Source organism: Nelusetta ayraudi, unplaced genomic scaffold, assembly GCF_046127955.1.
Source record: "Nelusetta ayraudi isolate G7.1 ecotype Tasmania unplaced genomic scaffold, CSIRO-AGI_Nayr_v1 ptg000019l, whole genome shotgun sequence".
NCBI lineage: Eukaryota > Metazoa > Chordata > Actinopteri > Tetraodontiformes > Monacanthidae > Nelusetta > Nelusetta ayraudi.
In genome coordinates, this window is record NW_027466069.1 from 1,600,417 (window position 1) to 1,619,709 (window position 19,293).

At 44.5% G+C, this 19,293-nt stretch overlaps 1 protein-coding gene and 1 long non-coding RNA gene across 4 annotated transcripts in view; one reads left to right on the forward strand and one right to left on the reverse strand.

Moving 5' to 3' along the window:
- LOC142888133 (uncharacterized) overlaps positions 1 to 19,293 on the reverse strand; it is an 85,275-nt gene that overhangs the window by 1,658 nt on the left and 64,324 nt on the right. The gene's annotated exons all lie outside the window — the stretch shown is intronic.
- The window catches only part of prkar2aa (protein kinase, cAMP-dependent, regulatory, type II, alpha A), a 33,482-nt gene continuing 18,797 nt past the window's right edge, over positions 4,609 to 19,293 (forward strand). The window contains exons 1-3 of one of the 3 annotated variants that reach the window (XM_076026172.1): positions 4,609 to 5,348; positions 5,929 to 6,008; positions 6,311 to 6,589. In XM_076026172.1, the coding sequence (XP_075882287.1) occupies positions 6,340 to 6,589 (250 nt within the window). In that variant the 5' untranslated portion in view covers positions 4,609 to 5,348; positions 5,929 to 6,008; positions 6,311 to 6,339. The remainder of the gene's footprint in view (positions 5,349 to 5,928; positions 6,009 to 6,310; positions 6,590 to 19,293) is intronic. The other 2 variants (XM_076026170.1, XM_076026171.1) reach the window with 2 other exon arrangements.

Below are 19,293 nucleotides of genomic sequence, written 5' to 3' on the forward strand. Positions count from 1 at the left end.
TTAATGTATTTTGGAAAGAAAAACCCTGATTCAAGTCTTGCTGTTTTTATTTGTTTTCTTCCTAACGACTGCTCAAACGTAATTGTAATACACTGTTTTACAGCATGGTTTTGTTAACAAGACAAGATGGAAATTGTCTATTTTATTTATCCTCTCCAGATTATTTATAGGAATCAGTTTTAAGTTGTTTTTTTTAACTGCTACTGTTGATGGAATGCATGTCATGTCACCTTTTCTATGGGATCGTACTGCGTCATCTACACTGTTGTTGCTCTGCTACACGAGATTCATCAAACCCTCTGACTGACATGGTATTACATAAAGACTATTTTGCTGCTGTGTATTTAAGTGGCGCTGCAGTAGGTCTTAGAGATATGAATGTTTTTCAGGAACTTGTTTTGCCTCTCCCAACAGCCGAAGTTGAAACGGGGATGAATGAGATTAATGTAGCTCCCTGCATTGACATAATCTTTCTGCTAGGTGTTTAAACCCGGGATAGATTTATCAGGAAAAGCTTGTGAACTAAAGTGCAGTATGTTTGTGGGAAAATTAGCCTTGATTTATTTTGAGGAGGAACTATACCGAAGTTTTCTATGAATACATACTGTAGGTTTGTTGTGAGAATGCAGTCTAGTGTTTTTGTGCCTTATCATGATGAATGTGAATCACAGTGTGCTTGTTTTCATGTGTTACTGTCTGTGGAGGCTTGACACTCTGTTACCTGTGTGTGTGTGTGTGTGTGTGTGTGTGTGTGTTGTGTGTGTGTGTGTGTGTGTGTGTGTGTGTGTGTGTGTGTGTGTGTGTGTGTGTGTTCTCTCTAGTTCTTCTTCTTTCTAAATCGTGGTCCAGTCAGAAGGTTAAATCATTAAGCAATTAGGCTATATAGTCAGCTCTTTAAACAAATGTTTATAACAGCTTTATATTAAAAACAGGCGCTTTTGTACTGCTTGGGGTTTTTAAATGGACCGAACCTGCATGATGTGAGATAATAACTCAAGAACTCAAGGAATTTAATTATTATTGCATTATTGCATTTCCAGGGACCACAGTTTTTGTTTGTGTTTTTGTTTTTAATTAAAAGACTAATTGTTTTCATTAATTGTGACAAGTTGGATTTTTGGACTTTTGATTTGTCTGTGTTAAATCAAAAAATATATAATTTTTGAAAAATTAAAGATACTCAAAATCATGAGCTGTATTTGACTTCAAATGGATGCACAATCGGAGGTATTAAATGAGCAACGCCATGTTACTGCCACCTAAAGGAAGAAAGAGATGCTTCATGGGAAATAAAGCTACTGATTGCCAGCGCAGCATTGACCATTTCTTTTTATGTAACATCATCATATCCTGAAGTCTTCCCTGTAAAATAGAGCGTGCTTCACTGCCAGGTTACAGCTTGTACCACTTTGAGATATTCCAGTGCCGATTCTGAACGGCTGATTATGACAAAATAAACTTTATTATTTCATCTATGAATGGTGTGTTGTCTAAAGCCAACATTTTTCTACTAACTGGCGCCCTCTGTTGTCATTCGATGTTAAGCATCTGCTGTAACATGTTGAATTGAAGTGTTCTAAAAAATATATATATATGTATATATATATATATATATATATATATATATATATATATATATATATATATATATATATATATATATATATATACATTGTATATACGATGTATATAAAATCTATGAATTGAATTCCTTCTGAATCACGCCGGTTAAATTTGTCCATAATCTCTACAAAGAATAAACTATATGACTGTTTAAATGACATACGTGTCTGTTGTTTTTAAAAAATGTTACAAAATGAAAAATTTGAAATTTACAAAAATGACAAATAAAACTTTTTTCCCCCTGCGGTGTTGTAATGGTGGCGTAAAAGCTCTTGGTTGTTGTCGGTTCCCCAAAATAAATACAGAAAATGGCCAGCAGGGGGAGGTATTGCAACGCTACATTCACAAATATAAGCGGCGGCATGAATGTAGCGTTTGTGTGTGTGTGATTTAGCGCACTCAGACAGACACGGAAAGACATGAATGAAGACGACTTGGTTGAGGTTTTCCTTTAAAGAAAATGAAAAAAAAAAAAAAAAAAAAAAAAGAACATTAGTTCTCACCTCATGTCAATTTAATTTGCACACTGAAATCTACCAAGCTTAGGTCTCGACCGGGCGGATGATTTTCCAAAGCACCACTGATTGAGGCGATGCAGACGGTGAATACAGCAGGCGCGGTGCCTGACCCGCATCAACTGGAATGAAAAGATACGAAAGGGGTCTTCCACTCCTTCCTCCCACCCTCCTCCTTATTCATCCTTACGTCAACATGTGATGGTGCGCGCGCGCGAGGGAGAGAGAGAGAGAGAGAGAGAGAGAGAGAGAGAGAGAGAGGAAGAAGACTTTCTGCCCGTGACGTGTGCGTATAGGGCATATCATATGGCGCGCGCACACGCACACACACACTGTGGCTGTGACACACACGTGCAGTGCACTGCCGTCTATCTTTTACATTCTATATTTGTCTCACGTGCTCTTTTTGATGCCCCATTTTCTATCGCTGCAGCCCCCCCCCCCCCTCTAACCCACCTCTTTGGAAAATGTAGGCTAGCTAGCAGCTCTCCTTACAACCAAATTAGCAGCAACTCCCAGTGGGTGACCCTTTTAGGAAGCCGCAGGCCGGTGCCTCGAAAGTAAAACGTGAATATTCATCTGTCACTCTCAATAATACACGACCGTGTGTGTGTGTGTGTGTGTGTGGGGGGGGGGGGGGCGCATAAAGCGCGAGTCAGGTCGCATTAGGCTGTGACTTTGTAATTATGTCATTCCGTTTCAGCAGTATGGTTCTCATCAACTGGCCTGTTGGTAGGGGTGACACAGTGAGAAATGAGGTGTATTCCTAATATTACGTTGTGTACATACTGCTTGGAAATACAACTGTACACAAATTACGTGTAGGTCTTGTTTTTTCCGCCACCTGCCAGCAGAGGGAGCCTGGGGGGTCCGTCCCCCGTTGCATTTAATGGGAACAAAGAAGTAAGCCAATCAGAGAGCGGTATGTGGAATTAATGCCAGGCTCCCTGTGACCATGGCAACGGCTTTACCTCCGTGACAGCTGAGGAATGGGAATGAGAGGAGGATGAGAGGAGATGCTTCTCGGGCTGCGGTGGTGCCTGGCAGAGCTGTCAGCGGGGGCACCTGTAGATCATGTCGGTCAGAGCTGATGGGCTCGTTTCCGCCCGGGGTGGGGAAAAAAAAAAACTACTTCAGACCGGGATTCAAACAGGAAACGGGAACAGGAACAGGAAAGAGCAAAAGACACTCTTACGTGACGATGCGAAGCGCCGTGCACAAGAAACAGAAACCCGGGGTTCCAAAGTAACGAGGCTGCTGGAAAAGCGTCTGACTGTGAAAAGCGTCATTTTAAAGGGCAAACTCCTTGTAACAATGAGAGTTTAATTAAAATATTAATTAAAATACAAGTGACAGACAGCAGTTTAATGACATGTTGGGTTATGACAAAAAGTGGATAATGATTTCAAATAATGGTAATTATCGATGATAATGATTTAAAAACCTTTACACTCGCAGGATTGGGGCAATCCTGCTGGTAACAAACTGTGTCTATCATAGAACTGACTCCATAAAAATCAGTGCAGTTTTCTAAGAGTAAACTCAAAATCCGAAAACTTCAACTTTACTTGATCTCGATTACTTATTCGCCATCTGCGGAAATAAAATTTGAAAAATAACATTAATCTCTGAATAGTTCTACAGTTCTATACCTCGCTGTCTCGATAGGTGTAATACCGAGTTCGTTATGCCTGCCGAAATGCGCATTCACCTCGCGGGAGCGCGCACCTTTGCAGCTTCGTAGCGCTTCAGCAACATCAGCGACGTCGTTTATCACGATACAGTTCGTTTGTCAATTACGAAACATGTAACGTAATGGTCACGTTGCTTCGTAGCCGGTCTTTCGTTAAACCCTCAAGAAGTGACCTGATGATCTGGTGCGCATTGCAAGTGCACTTCGAAATGGACTCGGAAAGTTTAACGTCTACCAGCGTAATTATTTCATTCTACCTTAAACAATCCGTAAGGACGTTTAGATTCAAACAGCTGCACGGACAATAATGTAATCACCATATGCCTTATTTATATGCCTTATAACAGTCATTGCATATTTGAAAACCCAAGTCGTCCTCAGTAATGTCCTTTTCACAATAATAAAAAAAAATCAGCTAAGTGTTTCTGAGTTTAATGAAGTACTGTTGACAAAATATTTGGACAATATGTTTATTATCTGTGATTAACATGGGGGAAAAATGTCGCGTGTTGAGCGTACAGCGGTGCGCGCTCCCGCGAAGTGCGTGCCATTCTCGTCAGACACGCAGAACTCGTCATGACACCGGATCCCGCTCTGTAGGTGTGGCCCTACTATGGCAGCGCAAATGAGATTCTGCTTTTTCAAGCCCGCCCATTACTTGGACGGCGATCTCCCATTGGGTGTTGCCTTCTAAATCTACTTGGTCATTCGTTACCAGGTCCGTCCATCAATGTCCAAGGGCTCACATCCAGTGACTGACTGGCCGCGTCTCCTCCTCACGCTTTGCTGGAGCCAGAAGCAGCAGCAGCAGTAGTTCCCTAGCGCGTCTTCAGCTGTCTCTCCGAGAGCGGGGAGAGCGTGTGCTTTCAGTTATCTATTTTTTTTTTGGAGGCATTTTTTTAAAAAAAAATATAAATATTATACCACTACTGACACATATTGCCCGAAAAGGAGTTGATTTCTGTTATATTGCACGGCAATATAACGTTGACGTTGTCGCCGGACGCAGGGCTCCATCACCTTGACTGCAAAAGCAAGCTGACTTATCCGAGCTAACTCGCGTCTTCTACGGGGAAGCGGAGTGGCCAGAAGCGAACAACCAAGGCGCTCGCTAACAAGTGGTCAGCGGGTCGACCAGTCAACCTGTCAAGCTAGCCATCTCTCGCCCTCCTTCTGATTATACGGCAAGTCCCACCCTCGGCGAGTGCGCGGACGTCGCAAGAAGCCGCAAGCGGTTCAAGTCGAGCGCCTCGTTCGACTCCCCCCCCCCCCCCACCCCCACCTCCCTGTTCACTGAGCAGCATCGACGTCAAGCCGGGGAGTAGCCGAGTTAGCTAGGTGACGCCGACGTGAGACTCTTTGGCTTCGAGCGCCAGGAAAGTGTCTCCTGTGGAGGGATACGGTCGCGACACTGGCAGAAAGACTGGCTAAAAAGAAGAGGCGACACAAGAGCGAACGAGGAAGACCAGCGGGAAGGCGGGAGCTGGCTAGAAGTAGCCGGGGAGACTGAATCTCACGTAAGTGGCACACAGTTGGGTACCGCTAGGTTTTAGCCCACTAGACGGCTTACCGGTACTCCGCAACTTGCTGTGCTTGCATGGCAGCGTTTATCCCGCCGTCCACTTAAGCGTTATCTGCGGCTTAGCGCTAGCCTTTTCTTTTTCTTTTTTCCCCCCCCCTGACATCCACTGCGCCACTTGACGGCGCCAGCTAACGGTTTGGGCTTCCTTTAAGGAGGAGCGGTAGCTAGCGAGATAGCTAGTGCCTGAAGGGCTGGGGAAAGTGAGGCTGGGCTCCATCTGCAGCCTTTCCCCCCGTTTGCTGTGACATTTCCTTTCGAGCCAAGTTAGGTTACTTTAGTTGGGCGTGAGACGTGTCAGTTTGTAGCTCGAACAAGTTCCACAAACCTGTTGTCAAGAGTATTAGCCAATTAGCTGCGTTGCTAACCAGCGCCAGCCGGCCACGCTCCTCGAGTGAAGAGTTCAGTTTCTGGTCATGACAGAAGCGTAGCTGTATTGCCATTGAAAACACAGCGAATGCGTCGTCTTATCTTCGCCCCACTGAAGCAAACGTTGGGCTCATATCTTTTTGCTGCAGGCACGGGAACTGTCTGTTCCCTGGATCAGCCCTCGATAAAAAGTGGTCCTCCAGTGACATTGTGCAAAGCGGCGCCACTTGTATGTCATTATAAGTAATTACTAATGTAGTAATTATCTCTTCTTTTTTTTTCCTTTTACCTGCCTAACTTTGTTTGTATCCAGGCCATTGCCCTCGCTATCCCAATATATTTCACCTGAAATGCAGACCTATCAGTAGCAAATTAACATTTTTGGGCTGCACACAGCGCTACCATAACAGCAACACTTGAGCGTCAGCCCCGGGTGTCATTAAAATTCTTCATCTTATGAAGGTGCATAGTTCAAAGTAGGAGTTTACAAAACAAAAAAATTAACTTGGTCTTTTTTCGATCTCTTTCTAGATAGATAGCAGACTGAGCCACACACAGCCATGAGTATTGAGATACCTGTGGGCTTGACAGAACTGCTGCAGGGTTACACTGTGGAAGTGCTGCGACAGCGGCCGTCAGACCTGGTGGATTTTGCGGTACAGTACTTCACCCGCTTGCGGGACACCAGAAGTCAGGATGGATCCGGCGCCGGTGGCAAGACGGGAAAAGGAGTGATGTTTGATGGGGAGCCAATGCAAACAGAGTCCAATGGAGAGGACGATGAAGATGATGATGATTCTGACTTTGAACGTGAGTTTATTTTATTCTAATCCAGCCAACATATACAACGTTCTGGTTCGGTTAGAAAGTCTGAGAATGAGGAGTGTGCATATTTGCGTGTGATGTGAGCCCGCAGGGAAGAAGAGCTTGCAGCTTTGTTACCGTCATGTTCAAGATCTGTAACATCATTTACAACAAACACGCATTCTTCTCAAGCTTGTGACTGACGCCTGAGCTGTTTCTGTGTGCGCGCGCGCACACACACACACACACACACACACACACACACACACACACACACACACACACACCGGTTTCAAAGCATCCCAGCGTTCAGGAAGTATATTCTGTTTGCATAACGTGCTTCGTGGGTTGGGGTATGAAATATAACATGATGCTTTGCCATTTGTGCCACGTTTAAATGCTTTTATTTTGTTTAAAATAGTTGTCCTTGCGAAAGTGAAATAGTTGAGAAGCTTGCAAAACCAGTCCTACTGAGGAAACTCGATCCTAATCTTGCCAAGATTCACAGTTGATTTCGCGTTCCAGTCGTAGGTAATTCTTCACGAGCTGTATCTGTTGCAAGCATGCTTTTATTTCACTAACGCATGGAAACAAGGTGTGTTTGCCTTTACGTCTGTATCATCAGTTTTATAATTTGCATATCCAGTGTAACATTGGCAAGAAGGTTTATCTGAGAAATGCTGATCCTTACCATTTATTCCATTCAGTAGGACTTTAAATTGGAACTGCCTGCACATGGAAGGGGATTGACATTGGACCTGAAAGAGATCCTGTAAAAACTGATTCATGCTGCCTGTGAATAAGAGTGAATTATTCTCAAAACTTTAAGTTCAAAAACGTGAATGTCCAGCCAGGGTTTTACATATTCAAAAACATTTACATACTGCTGAACTTTGACAGTACGCCAAAAGTCTTGCCGTTCGTTGTGCACATCACTCTCTCTACCTGTGTTTGACAGCCTGCCAGAAGATGTAAGCTGTTTCGCAACTCTGCTCTGTGCTTGTGCAAGCATCATGGCTTAAATCACACCAGTGTGTGGCAGAGCTGTCTCATTGGCCAGGGGGGTTCTGTGTTTTCTCAAACAGTCCATCTTTCAGGCTGCTCCGCTTTGATGAGCTGTTGATCGATCGTCGCTCCTCTAATCTGAAAAATTACTGACGTGCAACGCCGCTTTTTTAACCCAAGTGACATCTCTCTTTGTGTTTTACGTCAGGAAATGTCGCGTGTGATAATGGCTGAAATGGTTTTTCCACTGGCGTGAGTAACGCTGTAGGACGGCACTGACTAAGAGCCCATCTTCTGGCTGACTGCTCTGTGTGCTTGGATTCTGGCTGACCTGATCCCTGTGTCTCGGAGAGGGTTTGTAGGTTGACCATATTTATCATGCCCCGAATAAAAGTTTTCGTCGCTGCTGCGTGCATTTGGCCAACCTCGGGAATTGGAACGAGCTAGCTGTGAGCAAAAGTGGGATTATGCACGGTGTCTCGGCGCTCGCACAAAGTGCGGCCTGACTGCTGCCAAAACAGCTGTGACCTAAGCTGTGTGTGCGCAAGTGCGCGCCCAGGTCAGTGCCGGTGTAAGTGTGGGAATGCAAACAGTGCAAGGTCTTGATTTCATGACCATTTAATTCCGGCCCGGTGACGGCATCAGGACATTCTTCGCAGTACAATCTGATAAGCCGCCAGTCGCAGGACATTTTTCCACGCGCCATCCAAAGTGGCAATAAAGAGCAGGCGGCCAGGGAAGCTGCTCCGGGGGAGTGGTGTTGCTCGGATGGTGTGGTTCGTGCACACATGACAACCGTGACTGCAGATTATCCTGCCAGCATTTTGCACGCAGCCCCCAGGCGGTGATGATTTCCAAGGGAAACAACACGAGTCTGTATAATGAAAGAAATCATGTGCTCCGGTCTGACCGCAGATATAGCCTATAGGTACAACAGGGCCTATAGTGGTCTGAGGTCCGCAGCACATGCTCGGAAGCAGTTCGATCTCGTGAAGGCAACGCAAAAATAGCTTTTTCAACTCCATCCTGCGCCCGTAAAGAGGAGCAGATATTCTTGGTAGTTTCCAGAGCTCCAGTTTCCAGAGTTGTAGTAACAGAGGAGTCTACTGAGAATAATATTACGTAAAAATACATTCAGCTGTGTCAGAATTTTAAGTGGAATATAGTTATGCTGTTGTGTAACGGGTTGTCTTGTAGTTGGTTTTTTTTTTGTCGTCCACGACTTTAAGACTGGCTTTAAACACAATCTCCTCTCACAGTGCTGCTATCAGGTGCAAAGAAAACATTGCCGGTATCTTGTTTGAACTTTGTTGGTGTAAAAAAAAGTTGCGTAATGTTGTTGCAGGACCCCTGTGTGAAGATTGAGCACACATCCCAAGGTCCGCTTTGTTAGACTAGTTTACAGTTCTGAAAAAAGGCTGTTCACTATTTCCAGAAAACCGCTCGGCCGTCTGCACCGTCCCACTCCATCAAAATACGCTCTTCATTGAGAAATGTTGCTCCTGATATGTCTGGGACCTGAAAGACACAAACACTGTGTGAGAATAGGTGACATTTTCTTAACCGTAGCTGGAGCTGACTGTGTTTTTTTAAAAAAAAACATCACTTTAAAAATACCAGCTTTTACCATTTTTAAACAAAACAGCCATTGTGTTGCTTAGCCCATAGTGTTTCCCCTGTGATAGTGCAGTCCACTGCTAAAACAGGACAAAGCAAGGTGTGTGCTTTACAAAGGCACAAGCCTGATTATGACTGGGAACGCTGCATTCCATTTTTTATTTTTTTAAAGTCAGAGCAGCGTTGTCCTATAAAACATTTCATTAGGAGCCTACAACAAGTTTGAGCTAAACTGTTCTAGTGTGTGTGTGTGTGTGTGTGTGTGTGTGTGTGTGTGTGTGTGTGTGTGTGTGTGTGTGTGTGTGTGTGTGTGTGTGTGTGGAATATGTATAGAACGTGTGAATTTTCCAATTTCCTTTACCCTCATTTGAATTACAAAGAGCCATTGTAGGCTCACAGGCACGCTGCCTAATATAAAAATGTGTTTCTAGCGTCTGTCCTAATATGTGCGTTTTGTATTTCGGGGCGTGTTTGGAAGTGTTGGCCAGGAGAGAGCCGGAGAAAAATTGCTGCTGATCATGTGATTATTTTATTCTGTAAAGTAAAAAAAAAAAGAGAATTGAAATGGTTTAAGTATTTGTGTGAAAACGACCATGGGTAATATTTTAAAAAGCGACTGCTGGAGGACCAGGTTTTGAGGTCTTTTCGAAGCACATTTGGCTCCTGTCAACTCTCCACAGAGCACAGAGTGCTCGGGGTGGATGATGAACCACAAAAATGAAAGCGCTCAACCTGTACCCTCATTAGCCCTGTGACGAGGAATTCCAAGAAAACATCACGAATGTTCCGGATGCATCAAAATGGCGCCACTTCTTTCAGGCACAGTGTTGGACCTGGATAATCAGGGGTCCCGTGTGATTGCTTCAGAGAAGATGAGGTCGGAGGCCTTTGAGAGGTCTTCACTGTGGGCCGCCAGACCGTCAGTGGCAGTGTGGGAGTGGAGTTTGGGCTTTCTGTCTTCAGTTGAATAGCTTTCACCTGAGATCATCACATTTGTCTTACTCACGCTTGTGACGATCTGAGCTTAAGTTCAAAGTGAAGTTTGTCGCCTCGAAGTAGTTGACTTGCTGTGGCATTCAGGGTCTTGCCCCCTGTTATAAATCCTCCCTCTGTTTTTTTCCCCTTCAGTTTGTTTATGTTGCCATGACCTCCTCTGTGGCTCTGCCTTGGCCTTTCTTTCGTTCTCACCTTCCTGATTAAATGTGAACCGATCTTTAAAAAAAAAAAAAAAAAAAAAAAAAAAAACATTATTATTGTATGGGCGCCTTTCAACTTCCGCCCCCATTTTGATATGTGCATTTCTCCTCCTGTGCGCGTGTGCAGTAAATAGACGATACGCTGAGCCCTGATCGGTGGCTGCGAATTAGCGGAGTAAGCAGAGACGAGATGCCGGTATTCCATTATCCTGCTTTCTGCGCGTGTTTGTGCTCCCAGTTCTCTGAGTGATTAGAGGGGAGTATGTGCGTGTGCGTGCGCGCGTGCACAGATGCCGTCGCAGAATGTGTGTATTTTGTGCTCCTGTTTGAAATTGCTTGTATGCGTGTTTGTGTCTCCACGCATTTACGTGTGTGCAATGTTGTGCAACAGGTGACCCGATTAGTTGTGTGTGTGTGTGTGTGTGTGTGTTGTCTAATCTAATGCAGTCCAGCGTCCCGACAGCGACCGTCTGGGATAGATGTCTGTCAACACTAAGAGGAAAAGCCCTCAAACGGCTCATTCCTCTAATCTGTTTTTCGGACCGCTTTTAACAAGATAGCAGTCTGTTCTGTCATGGACATGCCAATAAAACAATGAATTGTAAGGGAGCGAATGTGGAAGAAATCCGCCTTGCTAACGCACTGGTCGGATTTAACATGAGTGACTCCCTGCTCCTGGGTCGACTGCTGTTCGCAGACTGGTGAGCCGCTGGAGGTCTCAAACGAGGCCGATCCGAAGGGCGTCCCTCGAAATATTTGTGTGTCAGGTAAGATTAAGTTACAGTCCACAGTCATTGGTGTGCACGTGGTCTTTTACATGATAGAATACTGGCTTGCCTCCAGCACAGGGGTCACCAACGCAGTGCCTGTAGGCACCAGGTGACCCCCAAGGACCACATTAGTTGCCCGCTGAGCTGTTCTAAAAATCACACGACTCGGTGAGCTGCCTGTAACATTTGATTTTATTCTGTTGCAATTCTTTAGTATTCACACTTGTATTTATATATCTTGGAAAATGACGGCCTCTTAAAAATACAATGTTTAAAAACATTTTATAAATTCATGAAGTCTAGAGAGGTTCAGGTGAACTCAGATTAATAGAAATAAGGTGTCGGATTTTGACATTATCTTTATCCAACCCTGGTAATTCATTGTTGATCATTATTGAGAACTCATTAACGTGATCAGTGTATCAGAGTATCATTAATAATGAAAGACAGCTAAAGGTTAACGGAGAACTGTTATTTCAGAAGAGCGCAGCAAACGCGTTGCCCTTTATATGACTTGGTACCCGTGAAGTAGCTCTCACGTTGAGAAGGGTTGGTGACCCCTGCTCCAGCGTCTCTGAAAATTGTGATGGTCAGCTGCCACAAGATCTTAGGTGAAGATCAAGAAGACAGTCGGGTATTTTCCTCAGCAGGTCTCTCGATAAATGTAAAATATAAATAAATAATTATTGATGATTTGTTGAAGCTCTAAAAGTTGCCCCCCCGTCACTCCCATCGCTGTGACTTCCGTTCGTCCAGGCTGGCAGCCTTCAGCCTCGATGTGCGATTAGCTGTGCGGCTCCATCAGTCACATTGAGCCGTGGGCGGTACATTTAGCGATCTCACAGGCCCGGAACCACGGTTGGTTTAGGAGATGATAATTCAATGCATTTTTCATTTTTCACGAATTCTGTTTTGTCATTTTTGAAGCTGAGGGAAGTTTAAGAATATGTTTGCTCGGTTACCAGTCTTCCAGTTGAACTTGTCAGCCGTGTTTGCGGCCCCTTTTATGCAGCTGTGTGTTTTTTTTGTGTTTTTTTGCATCGTGTTCGGAGACGGTGTTAAAACGCAGCAGAAAACTAATAACAGCGGGAGGGGTTTAAAGCTGCGGATAATGAAGGAAATGCAACGTTGTGGAGGTCATTATCATTTGTCTGCCTAAAATCACTCAACTTCGTATGTATCTGGTCTAAATAAGACTTAGTTTTAACATTTAAAACATTTTGCTGGGATAATACACCCTCCACTTGATGAATTGGGGCCATCCGATCAGATGAGCAAGGCGATGGTTGGTGGTGAAAGAGCAGATAAACTCCGTACCTGTAGCTCCCTTACACAGGAGATAAGGCCACGCCTTTTAGCCGTCACTGCCGCACACCAGGCATGAAAGCAGCTCACATTAAGTAGCTACGGTCAGGTTGTCCTTTACTTGATGCGTCTACTTCGGTCACTCACGGCGACAGATTGACAACCTAAGGTATAAAACGATTAAGCGTCTTCAGTATTTTCCTCTTTGTTATTTATTATTATTATTTTATTTTATTTTGCTGTTAGCTGCAGCTTTCTCATGCCTTTCCTTCCAAATCTTCTCTGCACTTAATCTTGCTGACTGTTTTGCATGTGTTGGTCTCGTTGCACGGGCGCAATCTCATTAAACCAGATGACTTAAAGGGTGAAGGGGTTACAAGGGCGGTTTAGCAGACCTTTCTCCGGCACCGTAAGAGAGAGAGAGAGAGAGAATTAGGGGGGGCGGGGGGGGGGGATTGGGCAACATGAATGAGAGAAGACTGATTGAGAAAAAAGCCGCCCCCCAAAAAAAAAACTTTTGGGCAATAGCCAATTGTAGATACCAGATGGATTTTTCCATTTCATTTTGGCAGACAGGATCTCAGTATTGATGAGAGGTATTTGTTTCATAAACTGTAACAAATATATACATATAAAATCAGCATAATCCTCTTCAATACACATCTCTTTACTTCATGGGCCTCCAACACCTGATGCATCATGATTGAATAACTTAAAAGTGTGAAGTATTGGTGTTGAGGTGTTTTATTGTCTCTCTGGGATAATTTGAGTCTCATTTACAAATGTTTCATCTCCTCTGAGGAGACGGAGCATCAAATACTTGCAGACTGTTGTCTTACTTTGCCGTATGTTGTCCCTCAGATCAGATCATTGTGTTTGTCATTTTTGTTGTTGTTGTTTTGTTTTTATTTTCAAAGCAAGGCTTGGTGCTGAAAGACAGATAATGCCGTTTGCCAGCCAACGCTGTTGATGTTATTATCGTGGCAGATGGACGTGACATCCGTTCAGCATCCCCGTCACAGTTGAATGGTGCGTTCGCTTGCAATGCGAACGTTCAAAAAAATCAACCTTGATCCAAAAAAATTTAATTATTAATTTTTTTTTGTTGTGTTGTGACATTTGCATTCTGTGTGAAGTTACTGATGCCCAATGGCTTTTAAAAATAAATAAATAAATAAATTCTGTATAATTGTTTGCATGGGCTGTTTAAAGGAGTGCAAACCAGCCGCAGCATCAGAATCGTTTCTGGTGATCCATGTTGTTAATTCACATTTAGCCGAGAGAATTCCTGAAGAGCGTGTGCTTTGTGAAGCGGATGAATCGCAGTTTGTTTAGAGCGCAGATCAAGATGAAGAGGTAGGATACATGGAGTTCACATTCACTTCTCCCGGCCGTGCACGTGGCTGAAAGTGTTTAGGCGAGGGGTTTACAAGCTCGCCGCCACTCCCGTTTGGGCGCTTGTCTAGACACACCGGCGGCTTGCGTAACGTTGCATCTAACAGGATGCTTTTGTCATTTCTTTCTTTCAGTGTTTAAATCCACGGGTCTGCTGCATACTACACAGGGTTAACTGCTGTAAATGTGCTTTTGCATTAAGCCGCGAGTGTTACAAATAAGCTCTGGAGCCTCGAGCTAGTGTGAATTTTAGAAAAGGGATGATTGTTGGTCTTGCGCCAAATTGGCTGTTAGAGCAGGGAGATGAACAGAGAGCAGCGTGTTGCCTGTGGCTGTATCACACCCTTCTTCAGGCATCGTTCAGACTCGACAAGAGCACATGAGAAAATGGGGTTTATTCTGAAAACTGCCTGTTGAAGCTCGAATTTCCTCCCGTTTTCTTTGCAAATCACATTTAGAGGGCAAAGAAATGTTCAACGTGTCGTCTTTTCTTTACTCCGGGCTACAATGCGGCCTGTGCGTTTCTTGAGACCTTTTTTTTGTTTTTTTTGTTTTTTTTGTTTTTTTTTAGCTTTGAGTCATAGTCACCAATAGATACCAAAGCCCACCAGCTGTTTTTTTCCCACGGTTTACCAGCCATCTCGAAGGAAAAGGGAAAAAAAAAAATTTGGTGTGGGCTCTAGGTTTATCACGGTGCCCTGAAGAGGCTGCAAGTCGTGCTCACTGAAGACACCACTCGCACGGAACCTGCTCCGAACCACGTTTGGCTGGAAGTGGCGGTGAAGGGCAGTGGCCTCGCTCGTTCGTGAGTCATAGAAAAACAGCCAGAGGTTCATTAAGCAGCAGCAGATTTGGAGACTCCAGGAGGCAGTAATGTTCTGACATTTTATTCCTTCCACGGAGTTCTATTGAATGTCCACTTTGAGACAGTTTGACGCTGGAAGTTGTGAAATTTAATCGGTAGCATTCAGTTTTGGTTTTACTGGCCCATCAAAGTGGATAGGATTAAGTCTCACTCCACATATATGTGGCATCATATTGAGTGAGACTAGTTGGTTAAGTTGGCGAGAATTGATCACACTGAAGGTCCTGAAAGTATCTTGAAAAGTGAGGGATCGGGTGTACTGCCTGGTCTTTATGGCACCGCCAAGCACTTTCCCCACGATCCAACTCCAGCATTTTAACTGCCTGACTTCAAACGTGAATGTGGAGGTTCTGCGTTCTTTAGTGTCTGTAAATGGTCACATAATGGGAGGCCAAATTGGCCTTGTTTACGTTACACCCCATTTGTTGGATGGGAGCACGTTGCACTCGGTTACCCTCCGCCTGGCCGTCGATGCGGCAGTTTTGACACGGCACGATTTCTGGCTGCCGTGTCTCACGTGTAAATTCAGATTAATTTGCCCTCCTACACTTCTATAAACACTTCCGCACTAGAAATCGTAGCGAATAAATTGATAGTGAGCCTCTTGGGTTGGTGAGAACATGTTGCGGGATAAATCGCTTGGTTTTAAAGTAAATTGAATGGTCGTCCCTAAGCCTGCCTCAGCCCAGCTAAATAAGAAGATAGAGCCCCACCATTTCTCTGGGGTCTCATCTCTCAAACTCTGTCAGGACCCCGCAGTAATTACAGTCACATCTCCTGTGGCTTCTACTCGTGGCGACAAGAGGCAATTGGTTTTTAATAAAGCACAATCAAGGGTCATGAGCAACAGTTTTTGGTTGTCCCAAACTGTAATTATTGGAAAAACCACCTGGAGCTGTAGTTTCCTGAACTTGATATTTTCTTGAGGCCAGAGAGAGTGTCTTAACACACAATGTAAGCATAGTACCAGGTGCAATTCACCTGCATAGGACGAAAAAATGGACTTGATGGCAATGACACATGTCAGGTGTGGGGTAGTTAATGCTTTTCATCATCACTGAAAACACACAAGTTACATTTTCTTTCTTTCTTGGTGAGTTGTTGCACCGGTTTGTGCTCCACTCTAAACAAACAATTATGCAGTCCTCATTGGTGACAGATGGCTGCAAGTTCCCCTCATATATTCTTCCCTCCGAGACCAAAGTTCTTGGAAAAGCCTCAAATAAACAAGATACAATCAGTTTCAGTTTGTCTTTCCCACAGTCGTGGCTCCACGCTACGACCGGCACGCAATTCCTCCACATAAAATGTTTCCCCCGCCACAAAAATGACAGCATATACGAGCAAGTTCACATCTGATATTCAGTTTTGGGTGTATTGTCCGCCTGACTTAATTTGTTCAGTTGTTTCGTCCTGTAGTGGCGCTGCGACCTGAGCTGGTGGTGGAAGATAAAAGAGGGAGGACGTTCGAGGGTAGTCGGTCTCGGGAGCATAGATGCTAGCGCAGATAGGAGAGCTTGCGTGAGGTCACGTTGGGCTTAAGGGGGCAAGTGGCATCAGCAGCCCTAGTAAGGTGGAGAAAGGGTTAACACCGACGTCGCTATAAGCGGGACATGGCTACTTCCTTTTATGGACTTAAGTCCCCTGAAGAGCGCAATGGATGGGAAGAGAGAGGGAGAGAAAGAGAGGGAGAGGACAGAGTGGAGTCAGTGGGAAAGCCAAAGAGTCAGTTACGGGACAAAGGCAGAGAGAGAATTATTAAACAGAGCCGGGATCTGCTTTTGTGGGAGGGGAAGTGGGTCTAGAGAACAGGGAAGGTGATGGGAAATAAACTTTGAGAGCAATTGGAATTTCCAAAGTAAGATGACGCAAATTTTATTCCGCGTGGGAGTCAAAAGATGGAGTTGATAGGGTGGATGTGTACGTTTTTGTGTTGGAGTGCAGATTGACCTCGCAACAGGAGCAGGCAAACGCAGACGGTGTGGAAAGAGGTGGCGGAGGTGTTGCACTAAGTCAGGGAACAAACACAGTAGACTTGCTGTTTGACTTTCATGATTTACCTGGGGGCAAAGGTGCAGATTCTATTCGCCAAAGTGTAAATATGCATATTTATGAATGTCCCATACAAAGTGTGGCTCATATCTTGCTGCCATTTATCTCTGTTTGTTTGCAAACTCCTGTGCTATAAATTCCAACGTTCCACCGGTTATTACCGCTGTAATTCACAAAGTGGAGAGACTTTGGGTTCCTACCATGGGTCTGTGCTCATGTATGCTCTTCCCTTTTTGTGCGCTATATATTATACTGTGCTTCTGCTTGCCTGGCTGTACGCAAGTATCGCCCTTTCTAAAACCTTGCCTGGCAAGATGGGAAACCATTTTTGGAGGTCAAATTACTGAGGTAACACAACCATGCCTCTCAAATTATAATAAATGATTAACTACGAAATGAAATTATTCGATTAGATTAGATCTGTCGTCGAAGTGGAACTCGGAGTAGAGAGGTGCCAGCTGAGGTGACTCCGGCATCTGGTCTGGATGCCTCCTGTGAACCTCCCTGTGGATGTGTTTTGGGGATGCCCAACCAGTAGGAGACCTCCTGGCAGGCCCAGGACTGCAGCAGAAGGACTGTGTCTCCCAGCTGGCTGAGGAACACCTAGGGGTGTCCCTGGAAGAGCTGGTAGGGGTGACCGAGGAGGAAGGCGGTTCCAGCTTCCAGAGTAGCGGATGAGGAAATTAATTTATTTCCAGACATAGATTTTATTAATGTACCTTAAATACAAACACTGCTTTCAATATTCTGATATACGCAGGTGCAACGTTTTAAAGGAATTGCTCATTTTGATTCAAATCAAATCACTTTCTGGCAAAAAAAAAAAAAAGAGAGAAAACAAGTACGTAATGCAGCCATAGCCTTAGAGGAGTGCCTGGCTTTGTGCAGTATTTAATACATTTACAACTTCTATGTATTCTGTTATACATATATGAAATGATATTAAAATGGTCTCTGCACTTATTTTTATGCCTGTTTGGTGTTTTCAAATGATCTGATGAAAGTCAAACGCCTGCTCGCTCTCTGTGGCTGCTCTTCCGCTGCCGTACACTTGGCCACTATTCCCTAGCAGTTGGCTCCGAAGGTATGTCATGTCATTTCCCTGCTGACTCTCATATGATACCGCCACGGGCAAGAAACGCGCTGTGCCGATGACACATTGACTCCCTTTGAGGATAATTAAGCATGAAAAGCGGCGTAGCATAAGATCCTCTTATTGTTCAATACATTTTGCGTTATTTAGCTTCGCGCCTGGTCATGTGTTCCAAGTCTCTTTACCGGGGGTTTGCCCAGATGGCCGGTGGCTGTAATTGACACGTTGTTCCACACGTATAATTTGACGCTATCGTGACGCACCACACCTCTCAGACATGATGCATCAGCAGCCCTGATACCTGCATGGCACTACTTTTTTTTTTTTTTTTTTTTTTTCAACCTGCAGTTGACACAAAGATGTTATTATCATGTAAATGTTTATTATCTGCCGTCTGCCAGCTCTCACCGGTCGCCACCAACGGCGGACTGAGCTGTGCAGACATGGCGGTTGAACCCCGTGACCCAGAAACTAAAAGGGACGCAATGGAAGCAAAGGGTTTAGAATGGGCATGAGAATGGGCAAACTACGGCCCGGGGACCACATGCGGCCCATGTGGCTTTTTAATCCGGCCTGCCGAACTTGAAGTAATTATTTTAACAGTAAGTCATGAAATAGCTGTATTTCATCCATCTTTATAGACGGATGAAATACAGAGCCCAGTACCCTGTAGCTTCAAAGACACAGCTTTTTTTTTTTCATTAAAGCACATGTTTTCTACACATCCCACAATATATATTTTTTCTCCTATGAGGTGGGTCACCAAAGCATCCTTCAGCTCCTGCTCCGGCCCCTCTGTCAAATTTTAGAACCCATTGTGGCCCCACCAGTCAAAAAGTTTGCCCACCCCTGGTTTAGAATCAAGGGTCATGGAAAATGTTTGATAACTCGCCACCGTAAGCCGGATCGGTCCGATTTCCTCTCCGACGCCAAGTTCGTCCACAGGCCAACCCTCCAGGCGACTGGTTTAAATCAATCGTAAATTTTCATCGGGTTCCGCAAGCAGTCATCTTCTCCCGCTCCGAGTTGTTCCATGAGCCCTCGGCGGTCACCAAGAAAAAAAGAAACTGTGACAAGTTTCACACATGAGCTGCAGCAAAAATTAACTCTGATTGCGCTTTCCCTTTAAAAGCAGAACAAAGGGTGTCCTCGGTGGCACAGTTCTCCGTTGATCATTTTTTTGAACGCCAAATTATTTTTGCAAATCAGACATTCAGTGACGCTGAGACAAATTCCACGACCAAGGACATTAAATGTGAGTGGTAATCCATTTATCTCAGAGTGACACTCCACAGCGCATTCTCTAAAGGCGATAATGTCAAGTGACTCTCTTTAGTGCTTTCTACAATACTGACTAGCGTGCTGGGCAGCGCGACTGTATACCAGATGAGGTTTGTTTTCCGAGTCTGTAT